The sequence below is a fragment of the Cricetulus griseus genome, chromosome 2, assembly GCF_003668045.3.
Source record: "Cricetulus griseus strain 17A/GY chromosome 2, alternate assembly CriGri-PICRH-1.0, whole genome shotgun sequence".
Lineage (NCBI taxonomy): Eukaryota > Metazoa > Chordata > Mammalia > Rodentia > Cricetidae > Cricetulus > Cricetulus griseus.
Window position 1 is genome coordinate 282,290,131 of NC_048595.1, and position 22,104 is coordinate 282,312,234.

At 41.3% G+C, this 22,104-nt stretch overlaps 1 protein-coding gene across 4 annotated transcripts in view; it reads left to right on the plus strand.

Annotated features, from left to right (window-relative positions):
* The first annotated feature begins 1,380 nt into the window (after positions 1-1,380).
* Esr1 (estrogen receptor 1) overlaps positions 1,381-22,104 on the plus strand; it is a 365,575-nt gene continuing 344,851 nt past the window's right edge. For 2 of the 4 annotated variants that reach the window (XM_027401019.2, XM_027401017.2), the window contains exon 1: positions 1,384-1,909. Coding sequence is in view for 2 of the 4 variants with exons in the window: in XM_027401017.2 (XP_027256818.1) it covers positions 1,846-1,909 (64 nt within the window). In the remaining 2 variants the exon portion in view is untranslated. Of the gene's footprint in view, positions 1,910-22,104 lie in introns of all 4 variants that reach the window. The other 2 variants (XM_035440409.1, XM_035440410.1) reach the window with 2 other exon arrangements.

Consider the following 22,104-nt stretch of genomic DNA (forward strand, 5'->3'; position numbering starts at 1 on the left):
TCCATGAAAAGGAAATAATCTTACACTTGGTTCTGAATCCAGTGGATGTTCTATTTTGAGAATTCCTGCCCTAGGTAATTTTCTTCTCTGTATTGATGTACACAACGGATTCTAACAGGTAGCTAAATGCTATTTGAAAGCATGATTCATCCATCCTGGCAAATCAAATAAAATGGAGGGATTCAATTAATTTGGGGCAGAAAACACTTGGCTTTTAAAACGTTTGAACTATTCAGAACCTTTTATTGAATCATTTACCTTTCACCAGAAATCGTAATAAAAATAATAAATCAAAGACTGTCCTTGCCATGCTTAGGGTATGTAATTATTCCTTGTATAAATGAGTCTTATTAAGCTTAATGTTTGTTAAATTGAAATAAAGCATTCTATATAACAACTAAAAGGCATTCTATCCCAAGTAGTCTGGGGGAGTTAAATTCAGACACATTTATGCATTTTGGGTTATTTTAGGGCTAAACTCACCAGTGTATAGAAAACTGAAGACAGTGAAGATAGTTTATTCTAAAAATGTTTAATTCATTAGTTATGAGATGTTTGGCTTCATGTCTCCTCTAAGCCAATTCTGACAGTCTTCCCTTACCCAGCATGCACCAGTGTGCATTTAGAGGGATTGAGGCAGTGGCCAGAGAGGTCCCTTCTGGTCTTTTGCCTGTCACCATTCTTATTTCTGGAAGAATATCCTTTTTAAGTCTTATCGCATAGAAAAAAAGCAAACACATTAAAACAACAACAACCCATCATTGAAAGCACATGTTACATAAAACATAGCAGATTTTATAAGCTGTTAAAATTTCAATCATTTTTAAAAATGAGGGGATCTTTGGGTTGTGGGCCAGCGGTAATGTGTTTGCTTAGCACATCAAAGTTTTGGGTTCTACCTCTAGCACTGAGAGAGAAAATAAATTCAAAATATTTTTTAATCTCATATTTTTACTTCAGCCTGTTTGTCTTTGAGTTTAAAGGAAAGAAAAAGACAAACCAACAAAATAATAAGTGTTTAAAAAGCCAGTCGTTAAAAAAAGGAAAAAAGCCAGTCTTGGCTTACACCTGTAATTTTAGTGCTTAGAAGGCTGAGGCAGGAGGATTGCTGGGAGTTTAAGGTCAGTCTGGACTACAGAGACCTTGTCTTAATAAAACAGAACAAAACAAACAAGATTAAAGCCCTAAAGCAAACAAAATACACCCAACCCCATAAACTTGTAAATCGCTGCAGGAAATACCAAGCAGTTTATGAAGACTCATGTATCTTAAGGGCTTCCTTGTCAGTGCAGGTTTCCAAAATCAGGAACCCAATTAATCAGTGACAAGACTTGCTGAGCTGCTCCTTGAGTCAGTGAGTGAAAGAGAAAGTTTCGGAAGCACTCACCGAAGGAACACCCTCACGCCAGCCTCTTAGCTAATTTTGGGTGAGAAAATTTATGCACCCCGGAGAATGCTTTCTTATTTTATTTTTTCCAAGTCAGCATGCCCGTCTAGACTTTGAGCTTTATTGCAAGTAGAGACAAAATGGGCTGGATCACCTTAAAAAAAAAAAAAAAGTCTCAGCTAGCTAGTTTCACCGGAGGCTTGTCCCTCTGCAAACATCTATCTGTAGGCAAATGTTGAGAAAGTTGGAATCGGGCCTGGCTGGAGAGAGGAAGGCCACCCCCTCCCCTATTATCCGGAGCAGAGTTTCCAATCCCAGTCAAGTGGTGGTGCTAATTCCTTGCTTCTGAGACTCTGCATTTCCTAATTTCATGGTCATAACAGCCTCGGAACGGATTCTACCAAAACTGAAAACACAAGGCTCCATGCTCAGCAGCCCTGTGACGCCAGGAGAGGCCAATGCCCCCTCCTCTGCCATTCCCTAGCACAAGAAGGCAGTCTCTGGGTGATTCTTCTCAAGCAGGTACTTCTATGTCTTCTCCATTTCTTTATAGTCCCCCCCCCTTGGCTATATTGTGCTAGTATGTGCAAGCAGGCTGGAGTCTCAGAGCTCACCTCTCCTGTGAAAATCTGTCCATTCTCTTTCTTTCATTGCTCCAGCGATATTTTATGAAGTTTCTGGCAGACGTTATCAAGTTAACATGTTAAACCTGACCTTGGTCCCATGGAAATTCACTCTGGGAGCCATGCTCAGCTGAGTCAGAGGGCGACACAGTTATCTTTTCTTAGTACAGCACTGACAGGCTGCCTGCCTGCCCCAGATCACGTCTATTTATTGGTCCCAGGTTTAGCTACGGGGATCTGTAAGGTTGAAACATGCGCGAGTTTAAAAAGTTCCTGCTTAGATTCACTTTGTACTTGCCTCAACACGACCCTGTTTCTTAATCTTTGGTGCTGTGACTTGTGACTTATGGGAGCGTGATTTAAGCAACTGGAATAAGCCATCATTTGTTTCCCCCAAGGTAGTGGGGTTTTCTGAAAAGCTATGCCATCTAGTAATTCATCTTGTCTTGAAGTTGCCCCACGATTGTAGGCGAGTTCTGAACCCCGTGGCTTTGGTTCTCTCCAACCTGAAAGTAGCCATGGGTGACTTATTTTTTTTGTTTTCATGTGTTTTCCTTTTTTTTTTTTTTTTGAGGCAGGGTGGTGTGTGTGTTAAGGATAGTGCCACACAGTGGCACACAGTGCCACTCGTTGGTGACGCGGTAGTTACAAAAGACAGAAAAGGATACTTTCATTTTGGCCACAGGAAAACCACCCGTTTCCTGTAGTGGAAAGTCTTGTGCTTGATCAAGAAGTGGCCAGTGTTTGTTCTCTCTGACTTGCCCAGAAAATCCTAGATGGTTAAAATTCATTTTTAAAAATTTACCTAATATAAGGGTTGGGCTTTATTAAGATGTTTGATTGTGGCATGAAGTACCACTCACGGGTGCCAAATGTTTTAAAATTAGCTTCTTTCGCCAAATCTAATTGATTTATAGAGTACCTCCTCCCACAAGGCTGCTGGGAAATATATTTAGTTTTGAACCCGAAACAATATATGCTGAGATAGTGGACATTGGAGTACCAACTGAAAATATTTGAACTTTTTTTTTTTAAAGTCAGTAGGAGAGAGACCTCTGTGATCTTAGGGGCAGAACCTATTTCTATTCATTAAAATTCTTTTCTGTTTCCCTAAACCAATAAAAGAGAAACGTTTTGCCCTTGTCTTGTTAATATTCCAAGAAGGCCCATCCTTGGCCCTGCAAAGATAGATATAAGACTGTAGCGGTTGGATCCAATCTTGCACTGATTGTCAGATTTCTGTCACAGAAGTTAGAAATAAAACTGACATAGGTATCAGAGACAGGGCATACAGAAAAAAAAAAAGCAAAATATTGAATGCGATTATCAGGATTGTATGTACAAGCAGAATGTGTTGCTTTGACACTTGGAGGTAATTATTCACCTTTGTTGCTCATGACAGCAAAGGAAGAAAATAAAGCCCCAAAGGATAAATTTGCTGCAACAACAAAGCCAGACAACTGCCTTCTCTTTCAATGATCTAGAGCTTTCTTTCAGTTTAGGACTCAGAACCATCTGGCATCTGTCTGTCTTCCTCCAAATGTAAACCCCCAATCCCTATAGACATTACATGAGGTACTTGCTGAGGCTTCCTATATGGGTAGTTATCTTTACCCCGTCCGAGTCTGTCTCTGTATTTTTGGTCCAGTTGGCCAGAATGACAGCTTGAGCTAAGGCTGTGGTTGAACTTCAGTTTGTTCCATGGGTACAGGGAGGCTGTAAAGAAAAACAGACAATAGAGTGTCCAGCTTGGAGACTATATCTTTGGTAAAACACACAAGAGGTGTGGTCCTGTCCATTTACCTCTGCCTGGGCAGACTGGCTATTTACTGAGAAAGAGACACTACCTATGAGACTTCCAGTACAGGGACTAACAAAGTACTTCATTGTGTTTGTGTGTTTGTGTGTGTTTGGGGGTGTGTGTGGCAGGGGGCATGCTGTTTCATAGTGAACATGTGAAGGTCAGAGAACATCTTTGTAGAGTCACTTCTTTCCTTCCATATTTACATGGGTTCTGGAATTGAACTCAGGTCTCCAGGCTTGCACAGGGAATACTTTACTTAGCCACACCCCCATCCATGCTCTTTTTAAAGGAAAACACTTTACAGGTAGCTTTGGCTAAAGATGGTGATGCTGATGGTGACTTTGTCTCTTAAGTGACATTCTAATAATCTCTTTTTAGATCTTCTCAGATCACAGCAGCAAAACTGCATGCGCTAATACATTGCATGATTTTCTAGGAGTCTAATATATTGCTTTTTCCTCTGAAAGTCTGTGACTTTTAGAGATCCAGGGGGATTGAGCTCTTCATCCGTCCCTAGATGCATTCTGCTATAAAGCATACCCTACTGCCTAGGCTTTTCACTTCAGCTAACTTTTTGGTGAGGATCCATAAATCCCTGGGAAGTGACCAAGTCTGTGTCTTAACTCCTACTACTTTCTAGCTGTGCCATTTAGGGCCAAGTTCCTCACCCTTGGCCTCTAATCTCTACCTGCCAAGAAGGAGTAGTAAGAGAGTTGCTGCCAGGTATCATTCCATGGACTTAATGAGCTTGAAGCACATTTAACTACTGGCAGCCTTCATGTTTTAGGAACTCAATATAATGCTTGTAATAATACCAGAACTCAGGGATCAGAGACAGGAACGTTATAAGTTCCAGGTCAGCCTAGGCTACCCAGTTAGTCCCTATGCTACTCGACTTCCCCACCCAAAGGAAAGAAAGAAAGAAATTCAATACAGAGAAGTCTTTTCATTCTAAGTCTGGTACTCAATAAACATCATTTGAATACATGCATAGAACCTAAGGGCAACATCTCAGACATGAGACATTGATGTCCAGCCAGTTGTAACTCTGAATTTGTTCTGAAACATAAAAGGGAGTCATTCCTGCCAGCTGAGCATTGCACCTACTGAAAACATGTCTACTTTGTGATCTGTGTGCAAAGGGAAGACTGGATGCCCCCAAAGGCCAGCTTTTCATCTTTTTTTTTGTAGTCTTTAATATTGCACTTATTTTATTTTATTTTATTAGATCAAATTAGGAACAAGCTTGCTTCAGATGTCAATTCCTTCTCCGTCTCCCTCCCCTCCCCCCAACATCCCACCTGCTCCTAGCCATCCCCCCTCCACTCCCCAGGCAGGGTAAGGCCCTCAAAAGGGGCGCCCCAAAGTCTACCACATCATCCTGGGCCAGGCCTAGGCCCTTCTCCATGTGTCCAGGTCAAGAGAGCATCTCTTCACATAGGATGGGCTCTCAAAATCCCTTCTTTTTTTAAGTCCTTACATATTTAATACAGTGCGTTACCCCTGTACAAATGGAAAAAAATTAAGTTGAACATTCCTAGACCAATATGGCTGTTAAGTTTTGTACAATGCCAACTCAACACAGTAAACTGGGATACTTTTTTTCAAAGTTGACAGCACAGTTAAAGTTTCCAAAAATTCAAATTATATATATATATATATATTATATATATATATATATATATACACCAATAACGGCAGTATGTTATCCAGCTTTTCATCTTACCATCACCCTTTCTTTATATCTTTAAGCAGGGTCACAGCCTTTTGTGATGAGCAAGGTCTTGCTGAGAATTTCAAAACCATGTAATGTACACTTGGTGTTCGTCTTCAGGTCAGAAGGTCATATGGAAGGGTGAGATGTGTGGTGCTGTAGAGCAAGTGTTTAGATTGCATGGCATCCCAGGTTACTTCCTGGCATCACTATTTCCAGGGAGAAGCATACTGACCTGTTTGTGGGCAAATGCTCCTAGTCCATGCACATACAGTTTGTCTGCTAAATTTCTATTTCAGCCCAAGACCCAAGATAGGCTCTCCAGTACCGGTCTTGCATATGTTTAGTGTTCATGAGGTTGTAATAGTAATAATATTACATTACTACTATGTGTTTAGAGAGTTCTTCTTTTGCTTAACACCTATGATCCCTCAGTTCTGGGATGTGCAATACTTTCCTTTTTAAATGGGTATTGTCACATTTAACTCTTACACTAACCCAGCTTACCAGCCAAATAATATGATTCCCATTATACAAAGGAGAAAGTTAAGGCTTTGTACAATTAGGTGGTATGTCCCACACAGCTTCAAAGGTGACAGACATCCTAGTCTTAGGAGACAAAAGTCCATCTAACTTCAAGCCCATGTAGTCGTCATTATTTGATAGAGAATATTTGTTTCTGAAGCATTCTGTTATGAATATTGCCCTGGAGAACCTTGTCCTGAGCTCCTATCCCAGCTCCAGTCTCTCTGCAATGATGACACCTGACTTACGGGAGTTTGGTGGCTCCTGATGCAAATTAAAGGCACTAATAGTTATGATCATTCCTCTTCATTAATGTAAACTGTTGTATGACATGCACAAATAATTACTTAGTTGTATTGTGAAATCTTGCAAGTAAAGAAATCAAGGTTATGTGGTTCAGTGTGGTGCTAGGAAGTGCTGTGCCCAGTGGTCTATCCTGTGCTTCTCAAGAACTGATAGTGTGTGGAAATGGGAGTGTGAGTGGAGGAAGCCTCAAGGCATTTGATGAAGTTCAAAATGTGAGATGCCAGTGGCAATGAGATTTTAGAAGACGTCAATCATCTCCTTTCTAGGGTGCCAATGTGACTTGGGAGATGTTTTCTGGTATAAGATGACAGGTGGCCAGTTGAAGCCCTACCTCTTCCAGTACAAAAATCAAGAGTCTTGTTGGTTATACACTTATCACTCCATTTTCTCAACCACTGCCTTTAGGAGTGTGATTTGGCTTTAGCCTCTCACTTAAAGTCAGCAATTCTCAATTCTTTCGGGGATGGTTCTTGTTGCTGAAGTTCTTCTTGTCCTGCCAGGTCTCACCACCCTTCTCAGCCCCAAATAAACACACAGACACTATATTAATTATAAAACTGTTGGCCAATGGATATGGCTTCTTATTGACTAGATCTGTCTCAATTATCAACCCATAACTATTAATCTATATATTTCTACATGGTTTTGACTTACTGGAGAATGCCTGGACCAGTTACTCCTTTGTGGTCTACATGGTGTCTGTGCCGTCTCTCTCTGCCTACCTTTCCCAGAATTCTCCTCATCTCCTAGCCCCACCTATCTTCCTGGCTCTACTGACTATCAGACAAACAGTGTTTTATTCATCAACCAATAAGAAAAACATATATACAGAAGGACCTCCCCCATCAGGTTCTCCCTACTGAGAACAGACATTAATGGTCACAGTCTCTAGATAATTTTTAAAAATCATACGTGAAACATTAGGTTCATATGACCTATGATGTATGATTGCTACAGAATTGCTATGGCATGTACTTAATTGAATAGAAAGTCATATGCTTTTGGCAGGGATGAGCACCACATTATGGAAATACATGGAGAAGTTATTTCTGATTGGCATAGGGGAGTTTGGGACAGTAAGTGACCCTTGGCTTTGATCCAGAAGGAAGGGTAATGTGGCCCTGGGGAGATGTTAGAGGGTGGAAGACTCTAATCCAAGGTATAGGACAATAACTTTGGGGAATCAGGAGTTGGTCTGAGAGAAAGATAGGTAAAAATCATGCAAGGAGGGGTTATCGAGAATTTAGGACTGTGTAGTTAAATGTCATTTTTAGGACCTTGGGTTTCATAATGTAGATATTAAGGATTTTTTTGTGTGATGTTGGAATAAAATGATACCCTCGCTTTGGAAATACTGTGTAGATTGAAGTTTTTAGTTGAAGAGTGAGTACATCAAGTTGGAGGTGATTGGAATAGTTCAAGAGGGGCGAACTATTAATTTAAAGTGGACAACTTAAATCGGGTAATTTACCAGATCTTTTAAGGACTCATTTTTCTGAATTACAATTGCTGATGGAGGTGACAAAGACTTTGTTTCAAAAATGGTTAGTAGAGGAGTGGGATGAGCCTGGTGGTGCAAGCCTTCAATCCCAGCTGCTCAGGAGGCTGAGGCAGGACGATCACCAGTAGAAATTCTAAATGGGTCAAATAGTGAGTTCAACACCAGCTTTGAAATTTGGTGATACCATCCTCAAAATAATAAGTTAGGAAAGGGTGAGGGATGCAGTTCAGTAGTAGAGGGCTTGCTTAGACTATGCAAGGTCCTGTGCTCAGTTTCCAGTAACAGACAGACAGACAGACAGACAGACAGACAGACAGATGCACACTGGGTACTCTGTTGTCTTCATAATGGCAAGAGGGGTCTATCCAAACAGTTGCTAGAAGGTTACATTCAGGGATCACTAGAGAATAAACAACATACATAATATGTGGGATTTTTATGGCAAAATAATATTATTTGGATAGGCTATAGATTCATAACATGATAGTTCCTATTTGTACGAGATGGAGACTGCTACAATTATTATAATTTTTATTATTATAATTTATTCATACTTGTCAAACATGTATTCTACATTGAGTACTTGAGCATCTCTTTGACTTTGGAGGCCTAATTCCCTAGCAAATGGGTGAAGGCATGGCACAAGGGGTATGATTCCCCTGCTGGTACCAAATTATGGTTTGTAGCCCCTGTCTTCAGCCACTTCCACTTGGAATAGCGAGTGAAGATATTAGTGTAAGCATAGTTAAGCCTTGGGAGTGAAAGACTGCAGATGTCATTGGGAAGGCTCTCTTTGGGAAGGGGGGCTGTTATACCTCTTGCCACTACTGAAATACTTCAGTCTGTGGGAGTTTGGAACTGAGTCCAGTGATTGGAGGGCCAAAGAGGAGGGAGGGGAGGAGATTGTTTCTCTTCTCTTTCTCTTCTTTTACTTCAAAGGAGGAAGATATTGTAAAATGTTGGGGTGACAGTTAAGTAAGAAAACAAGGCAACGGTCTATTAGGGACAGGGAATTGGGAGAAAACACTAAGCACATTCAGCAATCTAAGTTACATGAATCTTGAGGGCTGCTGAGACCCGCTGAGAGTGTCCCACAGTAGCTGGTGCCTGGCTCTCTGAGCAGAGAGGTACAGGGAGAGGGTGACACAGTGTCAGTCTTCTGGAGGGACATTGCTCATGTTGCTTTGGTGTCCTTCCCTCCAGTCCATTGAAGCTACACAAATCAAGGGAAGAGCTGCTTCAAATCTAGATGGCAACAATAACAAAAAGGGATTCATAGAAAAATGTTTTCTAGGAAAGGAAAAAAAAAAAACCCAGAAACCAAAAGTCAGCTTACTGTAGCGCTCATGTTGCATAAGCAGGGTTCAAGTGCTGGGTATTAATCACTGAGAACAGTTCACAAATTATTTGTGTCCAGATGAGACAGGCCCTCAGTCTCCTGTCTCACCATCTGGACTCCGTCCATCTCACTCCTCCCTCAGCACTTGGAGTAGAAGGGACATTTAAATGTGCCAATTTTCTCCTTGTGAGAAGCCTTGGTCTTATGTTGAGCAAGGAGAAGGATTTATGTTGTTACACAGAAGAAGGCTGGGGGTTCTCCAAGGCCTTAATTTGTTGGTAGGGAACCCTAGCATCTACCACCATTTAATTTACATTTGAGGCTTGAGCACACCAGGCGGGTTTGCAAGTATATAAAAGTGTGGCTAGTAGGCTGCACTTGACTTCTTCATCCAGTTCCTCATTTCGAAATTTATTACCAGTTTTTTTATTTATCGAACCTATTCTCAGAGGAGAGGTATTTTCTGTGGCCACAAGGAAACATCTGTGAGCTCAAACCTTAGAGGCAAAGAGCCAGTGAGAACATTTGGCATGTGAAGTTTAGATTACAGAAGAAAATTAATCAAGGAAACCCTCAAAACTATGAAGAAGGCAAGTCAGAAACATCTCTTATCACTGGCAAGCTGAAGTCCCGAGTTCATATTAATTAAGAGATGTCAGAATTCACAATGAATCAAGTAGGAGTGTCCTATTCTGGTAACTTTGGAAGCTGGTGTTGGTCCTGACTGCCAGGATTTATGGTAGGTTATATAATGGAATCCTGAGTTCTAAGACATCAAAGGAAAATTCTGGCTCTTTTACCACCCATTCTCTTAGGTCAAGCCTGCCCAGCAGCCAGCCAAGTGGAGGGTTGAGTAGTTATCTGAAGTAAGCAATAGAGACGGCCAAACCAGATAATGCATAACCAGAAAGTCACTGTGGAGGGGAAAATGTGGACTGAAATAGGATAAAGAGTGAGGGTAGAATGCCAGGGAACTTGGTCAATGTCCACAGTCCAGCTTTGCTGAACAGCGGCCAATGCCTTGCTTCACGTAGTTGTTTAGAACCAGTCTAAAACACTAGGGCAAAATTAAAAAGTTCATTTCTAAGGTGGTCGCACGCTTGTGCAAGTTTTCTCCATATCCATATTATCGGTAGTTGTATCTAATAATTAGTCTCTCTAGGGAATGTGTTTCACTCTCTTAGATCTCTGGGCAGAAGTGGTGGAGGAAGACCATGCCGTCTTATTTAACATGGGGGAAAGGTTTCTTTATTGAGTATTCTCTTTGATTAGCTTTTCTCCTCTTCACAGTACATATGCTTCCCATTGAAAATACTAATGCTTTCTAATATTTGGAGTTCATTATGTTTATATATCTGTATCGTTTTAATTTTAGTAGAACACAAAGAAGTATACCAGTCTACAGAATAAGGCTTGAATTACTTTAGTTAACACACACACACACACACACACACACACACACACACACACACACACACACACACACACCAGCCGCAGCACCAGCAGCAGCAGAATCCGTGTGGTGTTCTCTTCTTCTATTTGATATAGAAACCACAAACTACTTAATTTGAGCAGGTGTTTCACAACCTAAAAATACAGCCATTAACCCATTGTTCTTGTAAATCTGTCGATGTGAACCTACTAATTCTAAGGCTCATTCACTATTAGACTTTCCACTTGTTCTCTTTTAATTGAGAAAAAGTTTATGAATAAGGTCCACTGTTTCTTGTAATTAGCAAATAAAGATATGCCAACATTTTAGGTGTGCCAACATTAGGGTGTTAAGTAAGTTTTCCCACTCCGTTGTATCTTGTATGTTTTAACCATGGCCCAACACTTTAAAAACAAGAACCTGGCATCATTTTTTTTTTTTTTTTTTTTTTTTTTTTTTTTTTTTTTTTTTTTGCTCCAGAAGCTCAGGATAATATTGGAATTGGTCCATGGGTATGGTCATAATGCATTGTATGCACATATGAAACTGTCAAGAAATAAAAAGGTTAAAATGTTTTAAAATTGGAAGTGGCTTCACAACCCTGTGGCCATGATGCACTAACAACTGTGGAATTGTGTAAATGGGCAAACTGTATGCTAAGTGAATTATTAACCAATAAGGATTTCATTTAAAAATAGCCAATGAGATATTTCCAAAATACTCCTAAAGAGTCTGTTGAAATCCCTTGTAATACCAATGGACTTTGGGAGCCCATTCCACATCGAGGGGTACTCTCTTAGCCTAGACACACGGAGGGAGGGTCTAGGCCCTGTTCCAAATGATGTGACAGACTTTGAAGATCTCCGAGGGAAGGCCTTACACACCCTGGGGAGCAGAAAGGGGATGGGGTAGGAGGTTGGTGGGGGGCAGGGGAGGAGGGGAGGGAACTGGGATTGACTTATAAAGCATTCTTGTTTCTAATTTAAATTAAAAAATTAACAAAAAGAAATCCCTTGTAATAAAGTAACCAGGCAAGAACAATTTTACAACCAACATAAGAAAGTTGTGAGGGTGGTGAGCTAAGCTGTATACTGAGTGCTATTGCAGTATCTGTCCTTTGCTCTGTGCAGTGAACACATTTTCCACCATATTGTCATGTCTATCTGACAAACCCACAGTGCACAGCTGGAGAGGAGCATTCTGGGGCTGAATGCTTGCTTTCAAATACTCTGGGCAAGGAGTTCTTATTCTAATGGCAAAACTAGAAGTCACCCCAGGGGCCCGAGTTCATACACTGAGCCTATGTAAGGATGTTACTGATTATGTTAGTGGCAAAGAACGCACTTCCTACTTAGTTTTTGTTTTAAATGTGTTTGTGTGTGCTTGTATGTTCACATTTGTGTGGACTCACTATGTGTGCAGGGATAGCAATCTGTGTTTTACACGTGTGTGTCAAAACTTTCTCCTCTGAGCCATCTCCTCCAGCCCACTGCTTTGTGTGTGTGTGTGTGTGTGTGTGTGTGTGTGTGTGTGTGTGTGTGTGTGTGTGTGTGTGTTTGTGTGTGTGTGCATGTTTATTCAGGTGTAAGTGTATGTGTGCACATGCATGTGAACACCCAAAGACAAAGGCAGTGGTTGTTCCTTAGGTAATACTTTGGAATTTGAATCAGGATCTCTCACTGGCCTCAGACTTGCTGCAGGGATCCACTGTCCCCATCTCTTCAGTTCAGTCATTACAAAACATAGGCCACCACACCTGGCTTGTCATACTTGGATTCTCGGGGATAGAACTCAAGACCCCAGAGTTATAAGCCAGGTCCTTTACTGCTTTACTGACTGGGTGACCAGTTTATCCCTTTAATTAATTTTGTGAGTGAATGTAGTCAAGGAGTTCCATGAGAGTTGATATGCAGAACCCTGAGACCACATTCGTTTTTAATTACCTTGTGTCATTGAAATGGGGCTCAAACCAGCATTCACAAAGGAAATCACTTGAAATTACCTGCATCCCTTCTGCCTCTCTGTTAAAAGACATGTGGAGAGACCCAAGTATAACATCTTCTCCTGCAATTTGTGTCTTCGCATTGGATCACAGCTTGGCTCTCCCAGAAAGGATGCGAATAGTGACCTCAATGGAACTACCACGAGATAGTTTCTCCTTTTTGTTTATGGGCTTCTTCCTTGACACATACAGCCTAATTTGGAGATGAGTCTGGGGAATGAGTTTTCAATGCTTACTGCCTGATGAGCATTCCACAGTGATTCTTGAGTTGAAATTAAGAGCCACTCACCCAACTGGCACTGTGTGGTTGCGCCATCTTCCTTTTTCTTCTCTTCTGTCCTCTCTCTCCTCCCTCCTCCCCTCCATTCCCTTCCCTCCCCTTCTCTTCTCCCCTCCCATCTCCTCTCTTCTTCCCTTTCCCTTTTCTTCACTCTCCATCCCCTCTCTGCCTCCTCCTTTCCCTCCCCTCCTTTCCCCTCACCTCTCCCTTACTCTGTTCCCTTCTCCTTCCCTCTTGCCTCCTTCCTTCTCTCCCTTCATCTCCTTTTCTCTCCCAACTCCCCTTTTCTTCCTCCCCCCCATGTTTCCTTTCTAGATGGGCATGGAATCCAGGGTCTGGCATCCTCACGGAGGTTGATCTACCACCACCAAGCTACCTCCTTCTCCAGCCCTGGCTTTGTGTGTTATCAGGGAGAGTCACCAACTTACCTACCAGACACACTGCCTGCCCTAAACACAGATCTCCCCCTCAATGTTTTTAAAGCTTTTAAATTGTATTTTTTTCTCTTACAGCTTTGCAATAGCTTCCAGCAAGTGAAAACATTTCTCTTCTACTGCTAATTGAATGGCACTGGTAAAAACAATCATGCGAACTTTTTAACCCTAAAGTGGAGAACAGACTTATATTTCCAGTGGCTACCTAATAATAGCCTCTCAGTAATTGAGAACCTTCTCCACTGAACTTAATTATCCAAAGTGACAAGTGAAAGCTTTATATAAGTTTGAATGCCGTACAAGTAGACAAGCAGCCATTTCACATGTACTGTGGACACCAGTCACAACATTTTTTTTTGCTTAAAAATTAAGACTGAAAATGCCTTACTAACTTTCAAATACATCTCTCACTTCCTCACAGAGCATTTTTGAACCAGTTCACAAATCTCTTGGAAAGCCATGCCTCTATTACAACAAAAGTCCACATTGTCACCACTGCCAGCTGTGTTTATTTGCAGTTTTTGAATCCAGTAGCAGGCATGTGACATAAAATATTAAAAGCCCCTCTGGTTTGCAAATACCATGTTAGCCTTCAAAGTGTTCAAAAGCACAGGAAATCTGAGTCAACGGAATAGTATGTAAGTTTATTTTTATATAACCTGCCTGAACTGCGAGGGAGGCATGGGGTGTGGACCTAGGCCTGCCTGCCAATCTGTGCAGCCAGTGAACTAAAGCTGCTCTCACTGAGGGCCAGACTGGCAGGCTTCCCTCAGCATGCTGACTTCCTACTTGTGGGACTGGGCAGTTCAGGGGAGGCACTTCAGGAAAGCTTCTGTTGAGACCGTGTCTGCCCAACTGTGTAGGAAATGAAGGTTTCTAGCAAAGCCTTTACTTAGTGACTAATCAAAATATTAAAGAATTTTGCCAAGTCTGGCCTTAGTCACTGTCTTCAGAAGCACTGTGGGACTGGTCAGGCAGGTCTTCAGAAGGTATAGATAATCAACTGTCTTCAGGCACAAGGAACCCTCTGAGCCCCTGTCTGCAGAGATGTGGCTGACTCCAGCCTGTTTAGGAGCACCCCCGCCCCTAGCTCCTTCTCTGGTGTATTAACTTAAGCAGTTATGGTTCTAATCCCCCCATTAGAAGCCTGAGCAGCCCCGAATCTGTCCTCCAGAGAGTCTCAGTAGAGCTGTGGGGACTGAAGCTGCTTCTTATTTCCAGGAAGGCAGTGCCTGGAGCTATTTGCCAGTTTAGTGCAGGCAGCTATTTTGATTCTTCTTTTGGATAGCAAGGAGAAAGATGATGAAGAAAAAGGAAAGGGGAGGGGTTGACAAATAAATATGCTCTTTTTATTGATGGGAATATGCAAAGTAGGATTTGCATTGCCATCCTGGCAGAAAATGGTGCTACACTGTTTTCAGTATCCCCGACCCCCCCCTGTGTTATATGCACATGTCTGTAAGGATATGTGTGTGTTAGTACCTGTGCTCATATGTGCACATGCATGTGGAGGCCAGCGGTCAACGTCAGGTAGCTTCCCTTATGTTTTCCCACCTCAGTTTTCTGAGATGAAGTCTCTCACTCAATATGGAAACCAATGATTTGACTAGGATGGCTGGCCAGTGAGTTCCAGGGATCAGGCCACCTCTGTCTCTTAGTGCTGGAATTACAGACATGTACATCTGCACACAGACTTTATGGGTGCTGGAGATTCAAATTCATATCCTTATGCTTGTGTGACTAGTACTTTACCCATGGGATCATCTTCCCACCCCTGTACCCTTGTGTGTTTCCATGCGCATGATTGTCTCTCTCTGACTTGTCTCCTGTTTTTTCTCTACTCCTGAGGTCCTGTATTTTTTTATTTAATCATTTTTATTTGAATTAGAAACACACATTGATTTACATGACAATCCCAGTTCCCTTCTCCCTCCCTTCCTCCCCTATCACCCCCCCAACTAAAACCCTACCTATCACATGTCCTTTCTTCTATTCTTCACCTGACTCAACCTTTCTGCTCCCTCATGACCTCTGCATCCTTCCTCTTCCCTTCTCATTCTCATAGCTCCCTCCCCCCTCTTCCTGTGCTCTCAATTTGCTCAGGGGATCTTGACCCTTTCCCCTTCTCCAGGGGACAATGTTTGTCTCTCTTAGGGTCCTCCTTGTTTACTAGTTTCTCTGGCAGTGTGGATTGTAGGCTGGTAATCCTTTACTCTATGTCTAAAGTCCACATATGAGTGAGTACATATTAAGTTTGTCTTTTTGTGATTGGGTTACCTCGCTCAGAATGGTTTCTTCTAGTTCCATCCATTTTCCTGCAAATTTCAAGATTCCATTTTTTTTTTCTGCTGATTAGTACTCCATTGTGTAAATGTACCACATTTTCTCTATCCATTCTTCTGTAGAGGGGCATCTAGGATGCTTCCAGTTTCTGGCTATTACAAATAGTGCTGCTATGAACATCGTTGAAGAGATGTCCTTGTTGTATGAATGTGCTTCTTTTGGGTATATGGCTAGGAGTGGAATTGCTGGATCTTGTGGTAGACTGATTCCCATTTTCTTGAGGAGTCACCATACTGATTTCCAAAGTGGCTGTACAAGTTGGCACTCCCACCAGCAGTGGAGAAGTGTTCCCCTTTCTCCACATCCTCTCCAGCATAAACTGTCATTGGTGTTTTTGATTTTAGCCATTCTGTCAGGAGTAAGATGGTATCTCAGAGTTGTTTTGATTTGCATTTCCCTGATGGCTAAGGATGTTGAATACTTTCTTATGTGTCTTTCAGCCATTTTAGATTCCTTTATTAAGAATTGTCTATTTAGTTCTGTACCCCACTTTTTAATTGGATTGTTAGGTATTTTGGAGGCTGGCTTCTTGAGTTCTTTGTATATTTTGGAGATCAGCCCTCTGTCAGATGTGGGGTTGGTGAAGATCTTTTCCCAGTCTGTGGGCTGCCATTTTGTCTTGCTGACTGTGTCCTTTGCCTCACAGGAGCTTCTCAGTTTCAGGGGTTCCCATTTATCAATTGTTGATCTCAGTGTCTGTGCTATTGGTATTATGCTCAGGAAGCGGTCTCCTGTACCAATTAATTCAAGGTTATTTCCTACTTTATCTTCTAAAGTGTGGCTGGGTTTATGTTGAGGTCTTTGATCCATTTTGACTGAAGTTTTGTGCAGGGCGAAAGGCTTGGGTCTACCTGTAGTCTTCTACATGTCCGCATCCAGTTATGCCAGCACCATTTGTTGAAGATGTTCTCTTTGTTCCAGCATATAAATTTGGATTGTTTGTCAAAAATCAGGTGTTTGTAGGTGTGTGGCTTAATGTCAGGGTTTTCAACTCTATTCCATTTGTCTACCTGTCTATTTTTGTGCCAATACCAAGCTGTTTTCAGGACTAAAGCTCTGTAATAGAGCTTAAAGTCAGGGATGGTGATGCCTCCAGAAGTTCCTCTATTGTACAGGGTTGTTTTGGCTATCCTGGATCTTTTGTTTCTCCATATAAAGTTGAGAATTGTTCTTTCAAGGTCTGTGAAGAATTGTGTTGGGATTGCATTGAATCTGTAGATTGCTTTTGGCAAGATTGCCATTTTTACTATGTTGATCCTACCTATCCAAGAGCATGGGAGGTCTTTCCATTTTCGGGTATCTTCTTTCTTTAGAGACTCAAAATTCTTTAGGTACAGGTCTTTCACATTTTTGGTTAGTGTTACCCCAAGGAATTTTATGTTTTTTTTTGTGGCAATTGTAAAGGGTGATGTTTCTCTGATTTCTTTCTCCACCAATGTGTCATTGGTATATAGTAGGGCTACAGATTTTTTTTTTGAGTTAATCTTGTATCCTGCCACTTTGCTGAAGGTGTTTATCAACTGTAGGAGTTCCCTGGTTGAGTTTTTCGGGTCACTTATGTAGACTATCATATCATCTGCAAATAGTGAGAGTTTGATTTTTTCCTTTCCAATTTGTATTCCCTTGATCTCCCTTGTTGTCTTATTGCTCTAGCTAGAACTTCAAGGACAATATTGAAGAGGTATGGAGAGAGTGGACAGCCTTGTCTTGTCCCTGATTTCAGAGGAATTGCATTGAGTTTCTCTCCATTTAATTTGATGTTGGCTGTCAGCTTGCTGTATATTGCTTTCATTATGTTGAGGTATGTTCCTGTTATCCCTGATTTCTCCAAGGCCTTTATCATGAAGGGGTGTTGGATTTTGTCAAAGGGTTTTTCGGCATCTAGTGAGATGTTGATGTGGTTTTTTTTCCTCAGTCTGTTTATATGGTGGATTACATTGATGGATTTTCGTATGTTGAACCATCCTTGCATCCCTGGGATGAAGCCTACTTGATCATGGTGGATGATTTCTCTGATGTGTTCTTGGATTCGATTTGCCAGTATTTTATTGAGAATTTTTGCATCAATGTTCACGAGGGATATTAGTCTGTAGTTCTCTTTCTTAGTTGTGTCTTCGTGTGGCTTGGGTATCAAGGTTATTGAACCCTCATAAAAAAGAGTTTGTCAATGACCCTTCTGCTTCTATTGTGTGGAATACTTTCAGGAGAATTGGTATTAGCTGTACCTTGAATTTCTGGTAGGATTCTGCTCTGAAGCCATCTGGCCCTGGGCTTTTTTTGGTTGGGAGACTTATGATGATTGCTTCAATTTCATTAGGGTTTATAGGTCTATTTATGTTGCTTATCTGTTTTTGATTTAATTTTGGTAAGTGCAATCTGTCCAGAAAATTGTCCATTTCCTTTAGATTTTCCAATTTTGTAGAGTACAGGTTTTTAAAGTATGACCTGATGATTCTCTCTGTGTCTGTTGTTATGTCCCCCCTTTCATTCCTGATTTTATTAATTTGCATGTCCACGCTCTGCTGTTTGGTAAGTTTGGATAAAGGTTTTTCTATCTTGTTGATTTTCTCGAAGAACCAACTCTTCATTATATTGATACTTTGTATTGTTCTCCTAATTTCCATTTTATTAATTTCAGCCCTCAATTTGATTATTTCCTGGCATGTGCTCCTCTGGGGAGTATTGGTTTCTTTGTTTTCTAAAGTTTTCAGTTGTGCTGTTAATTCTGTAGTGTGATTAGTCTCCTGTTTCTTCATGTGGGCATTTAGTGCTATGAGTTTTCCTCTTAGCACTGCTTTCAAAGTGACCCATAGGTTTGGGTATGTTGTGTCTGCATTCTCATTGAATTCTAGGAAATCTTTAATTTCTTTTTTTATTTCTTCCTGGACCCAGGAATTGTGCAATTGGGTGTTACTTAATTTCCATGAGTTTGTAGGTTGAGTTTGTAATTCGTGTTGTTGTTGAATTCTAACTTTAAAGCATGGTGGTCTGATAAGACACAGGGGGTTATTTCAATTTTTTTGTACCTGTTGAGGTTTGCTATGTTGCCAAGTATGTGGTCGATTTTAGAGAAGGTTCCATGTGGCGCTGAGAAGAAGGTAAATTGTTTTGTATTTGGATAGAATGTTCTATAGATATCTGTTAAGTCCAATTGCACCATAACTTCTATTAGTTCTTTTGTTTCTTTGTTAAGTTTCTCTGGTGTTCCTGTCCAGTGGTGAGAGTGAGGTGTTGAAGTCTCCCACTATAAGTGTGTGCGGTTTTATGTGTGATTTGAGTTTTAGTAATGTTTCTTTTACAAATGTGGATGCTTTTGTATTTGGGGCATAAATGTTCAGAATTGAGAATTCATCCTGATAGATTTCTCCTAGATGAGTAGGAAGTGACCTCCTTCATCTCTTTTGATTGATTTTAGTTTAAAGTCCAATTTGTTGGATATTAAGATTGCTACCCCCACTTCTTTCTTGGGTCAATTTGATTGGGAAATCTTTCCCCAATCTTTAATTCTTAGGTACTGTCTGTCTTTGAAGTTGAGGTGTGTTTCTTGTATGCAGCAGAAGGAAGGATTCTGTTTTCTTATCCATTCTGCTAATCTGTGTCTTTTTATAGGCGAGTTGAGACCATTAATGTTGATGGATATTAATGACCATTGATTGCTCATTGTTGTTTGTTTTTGATTTGGTAATGGTGGCGAGATTATGTGTGGGATTCTATCCCTTTTTCCTTTTGGCTGTTAGTAAAGTGGGGTTATCTATTGCCTATATTTTTCTGGTTGTAGTTAACTTCCTTGGGTTGCAGTTTTCCTTCCAGAACTTTCTGTAGGGCTGGATTGGTGGATATGTATTATTTGAATCTGGTTTTGTCATGGTATATCTTGTTTTCTCCATCTATATAGATTGAAAGCTTTGCTGTGTATAGTAGTCTGGGCATCCATGGTCTCTTAGTATAGGTAGAATATCTATCAAGGACCATCTGGCTTTCAGAGTTTCCATGGAAAAGTCAGGTGTAATTCTGATAGGTTTGCCTTTATAGGTTACTTGACCTTTTTCCTTTGCTGCTCTTAATATTTTTTCTTTATTCTGTATGTTTGGTGTTTTGATTATTATGTGGCGAGGAGACCTTTTTTTTTTGGTTCAGTCTATTTGGTGTTCTGTAGGCTTCTTGTATTTTCATTGGCATGTCTTTCTTTAGGTTGGGAAAGTTTTCTTCTATGATTTTGTTGAATATGTTTTCTGCGCCATTGAGTTGAATTTCTTCGCCTTCTTCTATACCTATTATTCTTAGTTTGGTCTTTTCACAGTATCCCATATTTCCTGGATATTTTGTGTTAGGAATTTGTTGGACTTAAGATTTTCTTCCGCTAGTGTGTCTTCAACTCCTGAGGTTCTCTCTTCCATCTTTTTGTATTCTGTTGGTTGTGCTTACATCTGTAGTTCCTGATTGTTTACCCAGCTTTTCTATTTCCAGCATTCCCTCAGATTGTGCTTTGTTTATTGTCTCTATTTCAGTTTTTAGGTCTTGAACTGTTTCCTTGAGAGATTTGTTGATATCTTGTATTTTTTGGTTTGCTTTTTCTTCCATTTCTTTAAGGGATTTTCTCATGTCCTCTTTGAGGTCCTCTATCATTTTCTTGAAGATATTTTAAGGTCATTCTTTTCTGGTTCATCTGCATCGTAATGTTGAGGTCTTACTGGTGTATGGTTCCTAGTCTCTGGTGGTGTCATACTGGGTTTTCTGTTGTTGAATGTGCTTTTACCTTGTCCTCTTCTCATCCTTTCTTGTGAGAGGAGTCTCTTCCTCTCCTGGTGGGTATGGGACCAAGGTTCCCTTCTGGTAGATGCAAACAGATCCAATACTCTGATGTCTGTCCTCTTCTCGTGGATGGAGGGGGCACTGTTACCAGGGCCTCGGCAGTGTCCAGGTGTGCTGGATCCTGCTGGGCCGGTGGATGGAGTGGGAATTGCCACCGGGGCCTCAGGAGTGTCCGGTATGTCGGATTCCACCACTGAGTTTGCATCTGGCGAGAAGGTGAGCAGATCCCTGGCATCAGATGACTCTGAGCAGTGCCACTGAATGGGAACAGGAAATAGCCCCTGGCCTACCTGGGCTGGTGGATGGAGGCAGAATTGCCACCGGGGCCTTGGTGTGTGGGTACCCGCCGCCAATTCGGATCTGGGCTGGCAGATGGAGCAAGGTCCTGTATTAAAAGTTGATTAATTCCAGAATGTGATGCTGTTGCTATGATTTTGATACAAGTCTGGAAACTACCCACAAAACCCAAAACAACAACCATAATGACAACAAAACAAATCACCAAGACTCAGGAAGTCATTGAACTCATCTGGCTGAGTAACTCTGCCACTTTGGTTCTGGCACCAGAATTATGCTTCCCTGTGTTTGCTGGGGCTAAAAAATAACCCAGGGCTTCTTCCTCCAATTCTGGAGTTTATTTAACTCTGTTAATATTAAATGCTCTTCTAAAGGGCTGAAAAAAAAACACAAACTAAGTGTGGGTCATTAGATTAGCATAGAGCCAGCATTCAGGACAGCCTCCTCCCCCTTTTAAAAGCCAGCTTTCTACAGATAGAAGACAGTTCTTCGGAGTCCTGCTTCTTTTACAGCCTGCTTTTCACATTACTGGATTAGCAGAGTTGTTAAGCGGTTAACATCACCTTCAGCCTTTCATTCCAGTGACAAATATCTGAGGGAAATGTTTTAAAGAAGGGAGGCCTCATTTTGGCTCATGGCTTCAGACATTTCAATCATCAGCCCCAGTCCGTGAGGCCAGTGGTGAGGCAGAGCATAAGGACATAGAGGGTTGACTACAATGGAAATGCTCATCTGTGGCATGAAGGAAGCAGAGGAAGTGGTACAGAAAGGTACTAGGGACAAAGTTTATCCCTCCAAGGTATGCATCCAACCTTCTCCAAATGGGCTCTACCTCCTAATCCCACCACCTCCCAATGATACCATAAAATTATGCTTCTAGCAACAGATCTATCCATTAAGGAAGGCTGAGCCACCTCTAACTAGTGCTCCAGCTGGGGGATCAAGTCTTTAACCCATGAGCTCTGGAGGGGCACTTCATATGCAAACCATAATAGTATCCATCCATCACAGGTTTTTGTCGTATGATGTGCTTTACAGAGGGTCAGCGTGCTTGGTCATTAGCACAGCTCTACCTAAGTGGCAGGGTACCCCCTTGATAGCACAGTAAACCGAGCTTCAGAGAGATCGTGTGATTTCCTGCAGATGCCTGGTTGTGAAGTACATGACCAGACATGAACTCGGGAAGATCCCTCAAGATCTTGGCCATTGTAAATTGGGGTTTGGGTAATGAGTGCTGGCAAAAATTTTAGCTGGCTGGAGGAACATTGTGAAAAAGAAGGTGCTTTTGCCTGGAAGAACTCAGAA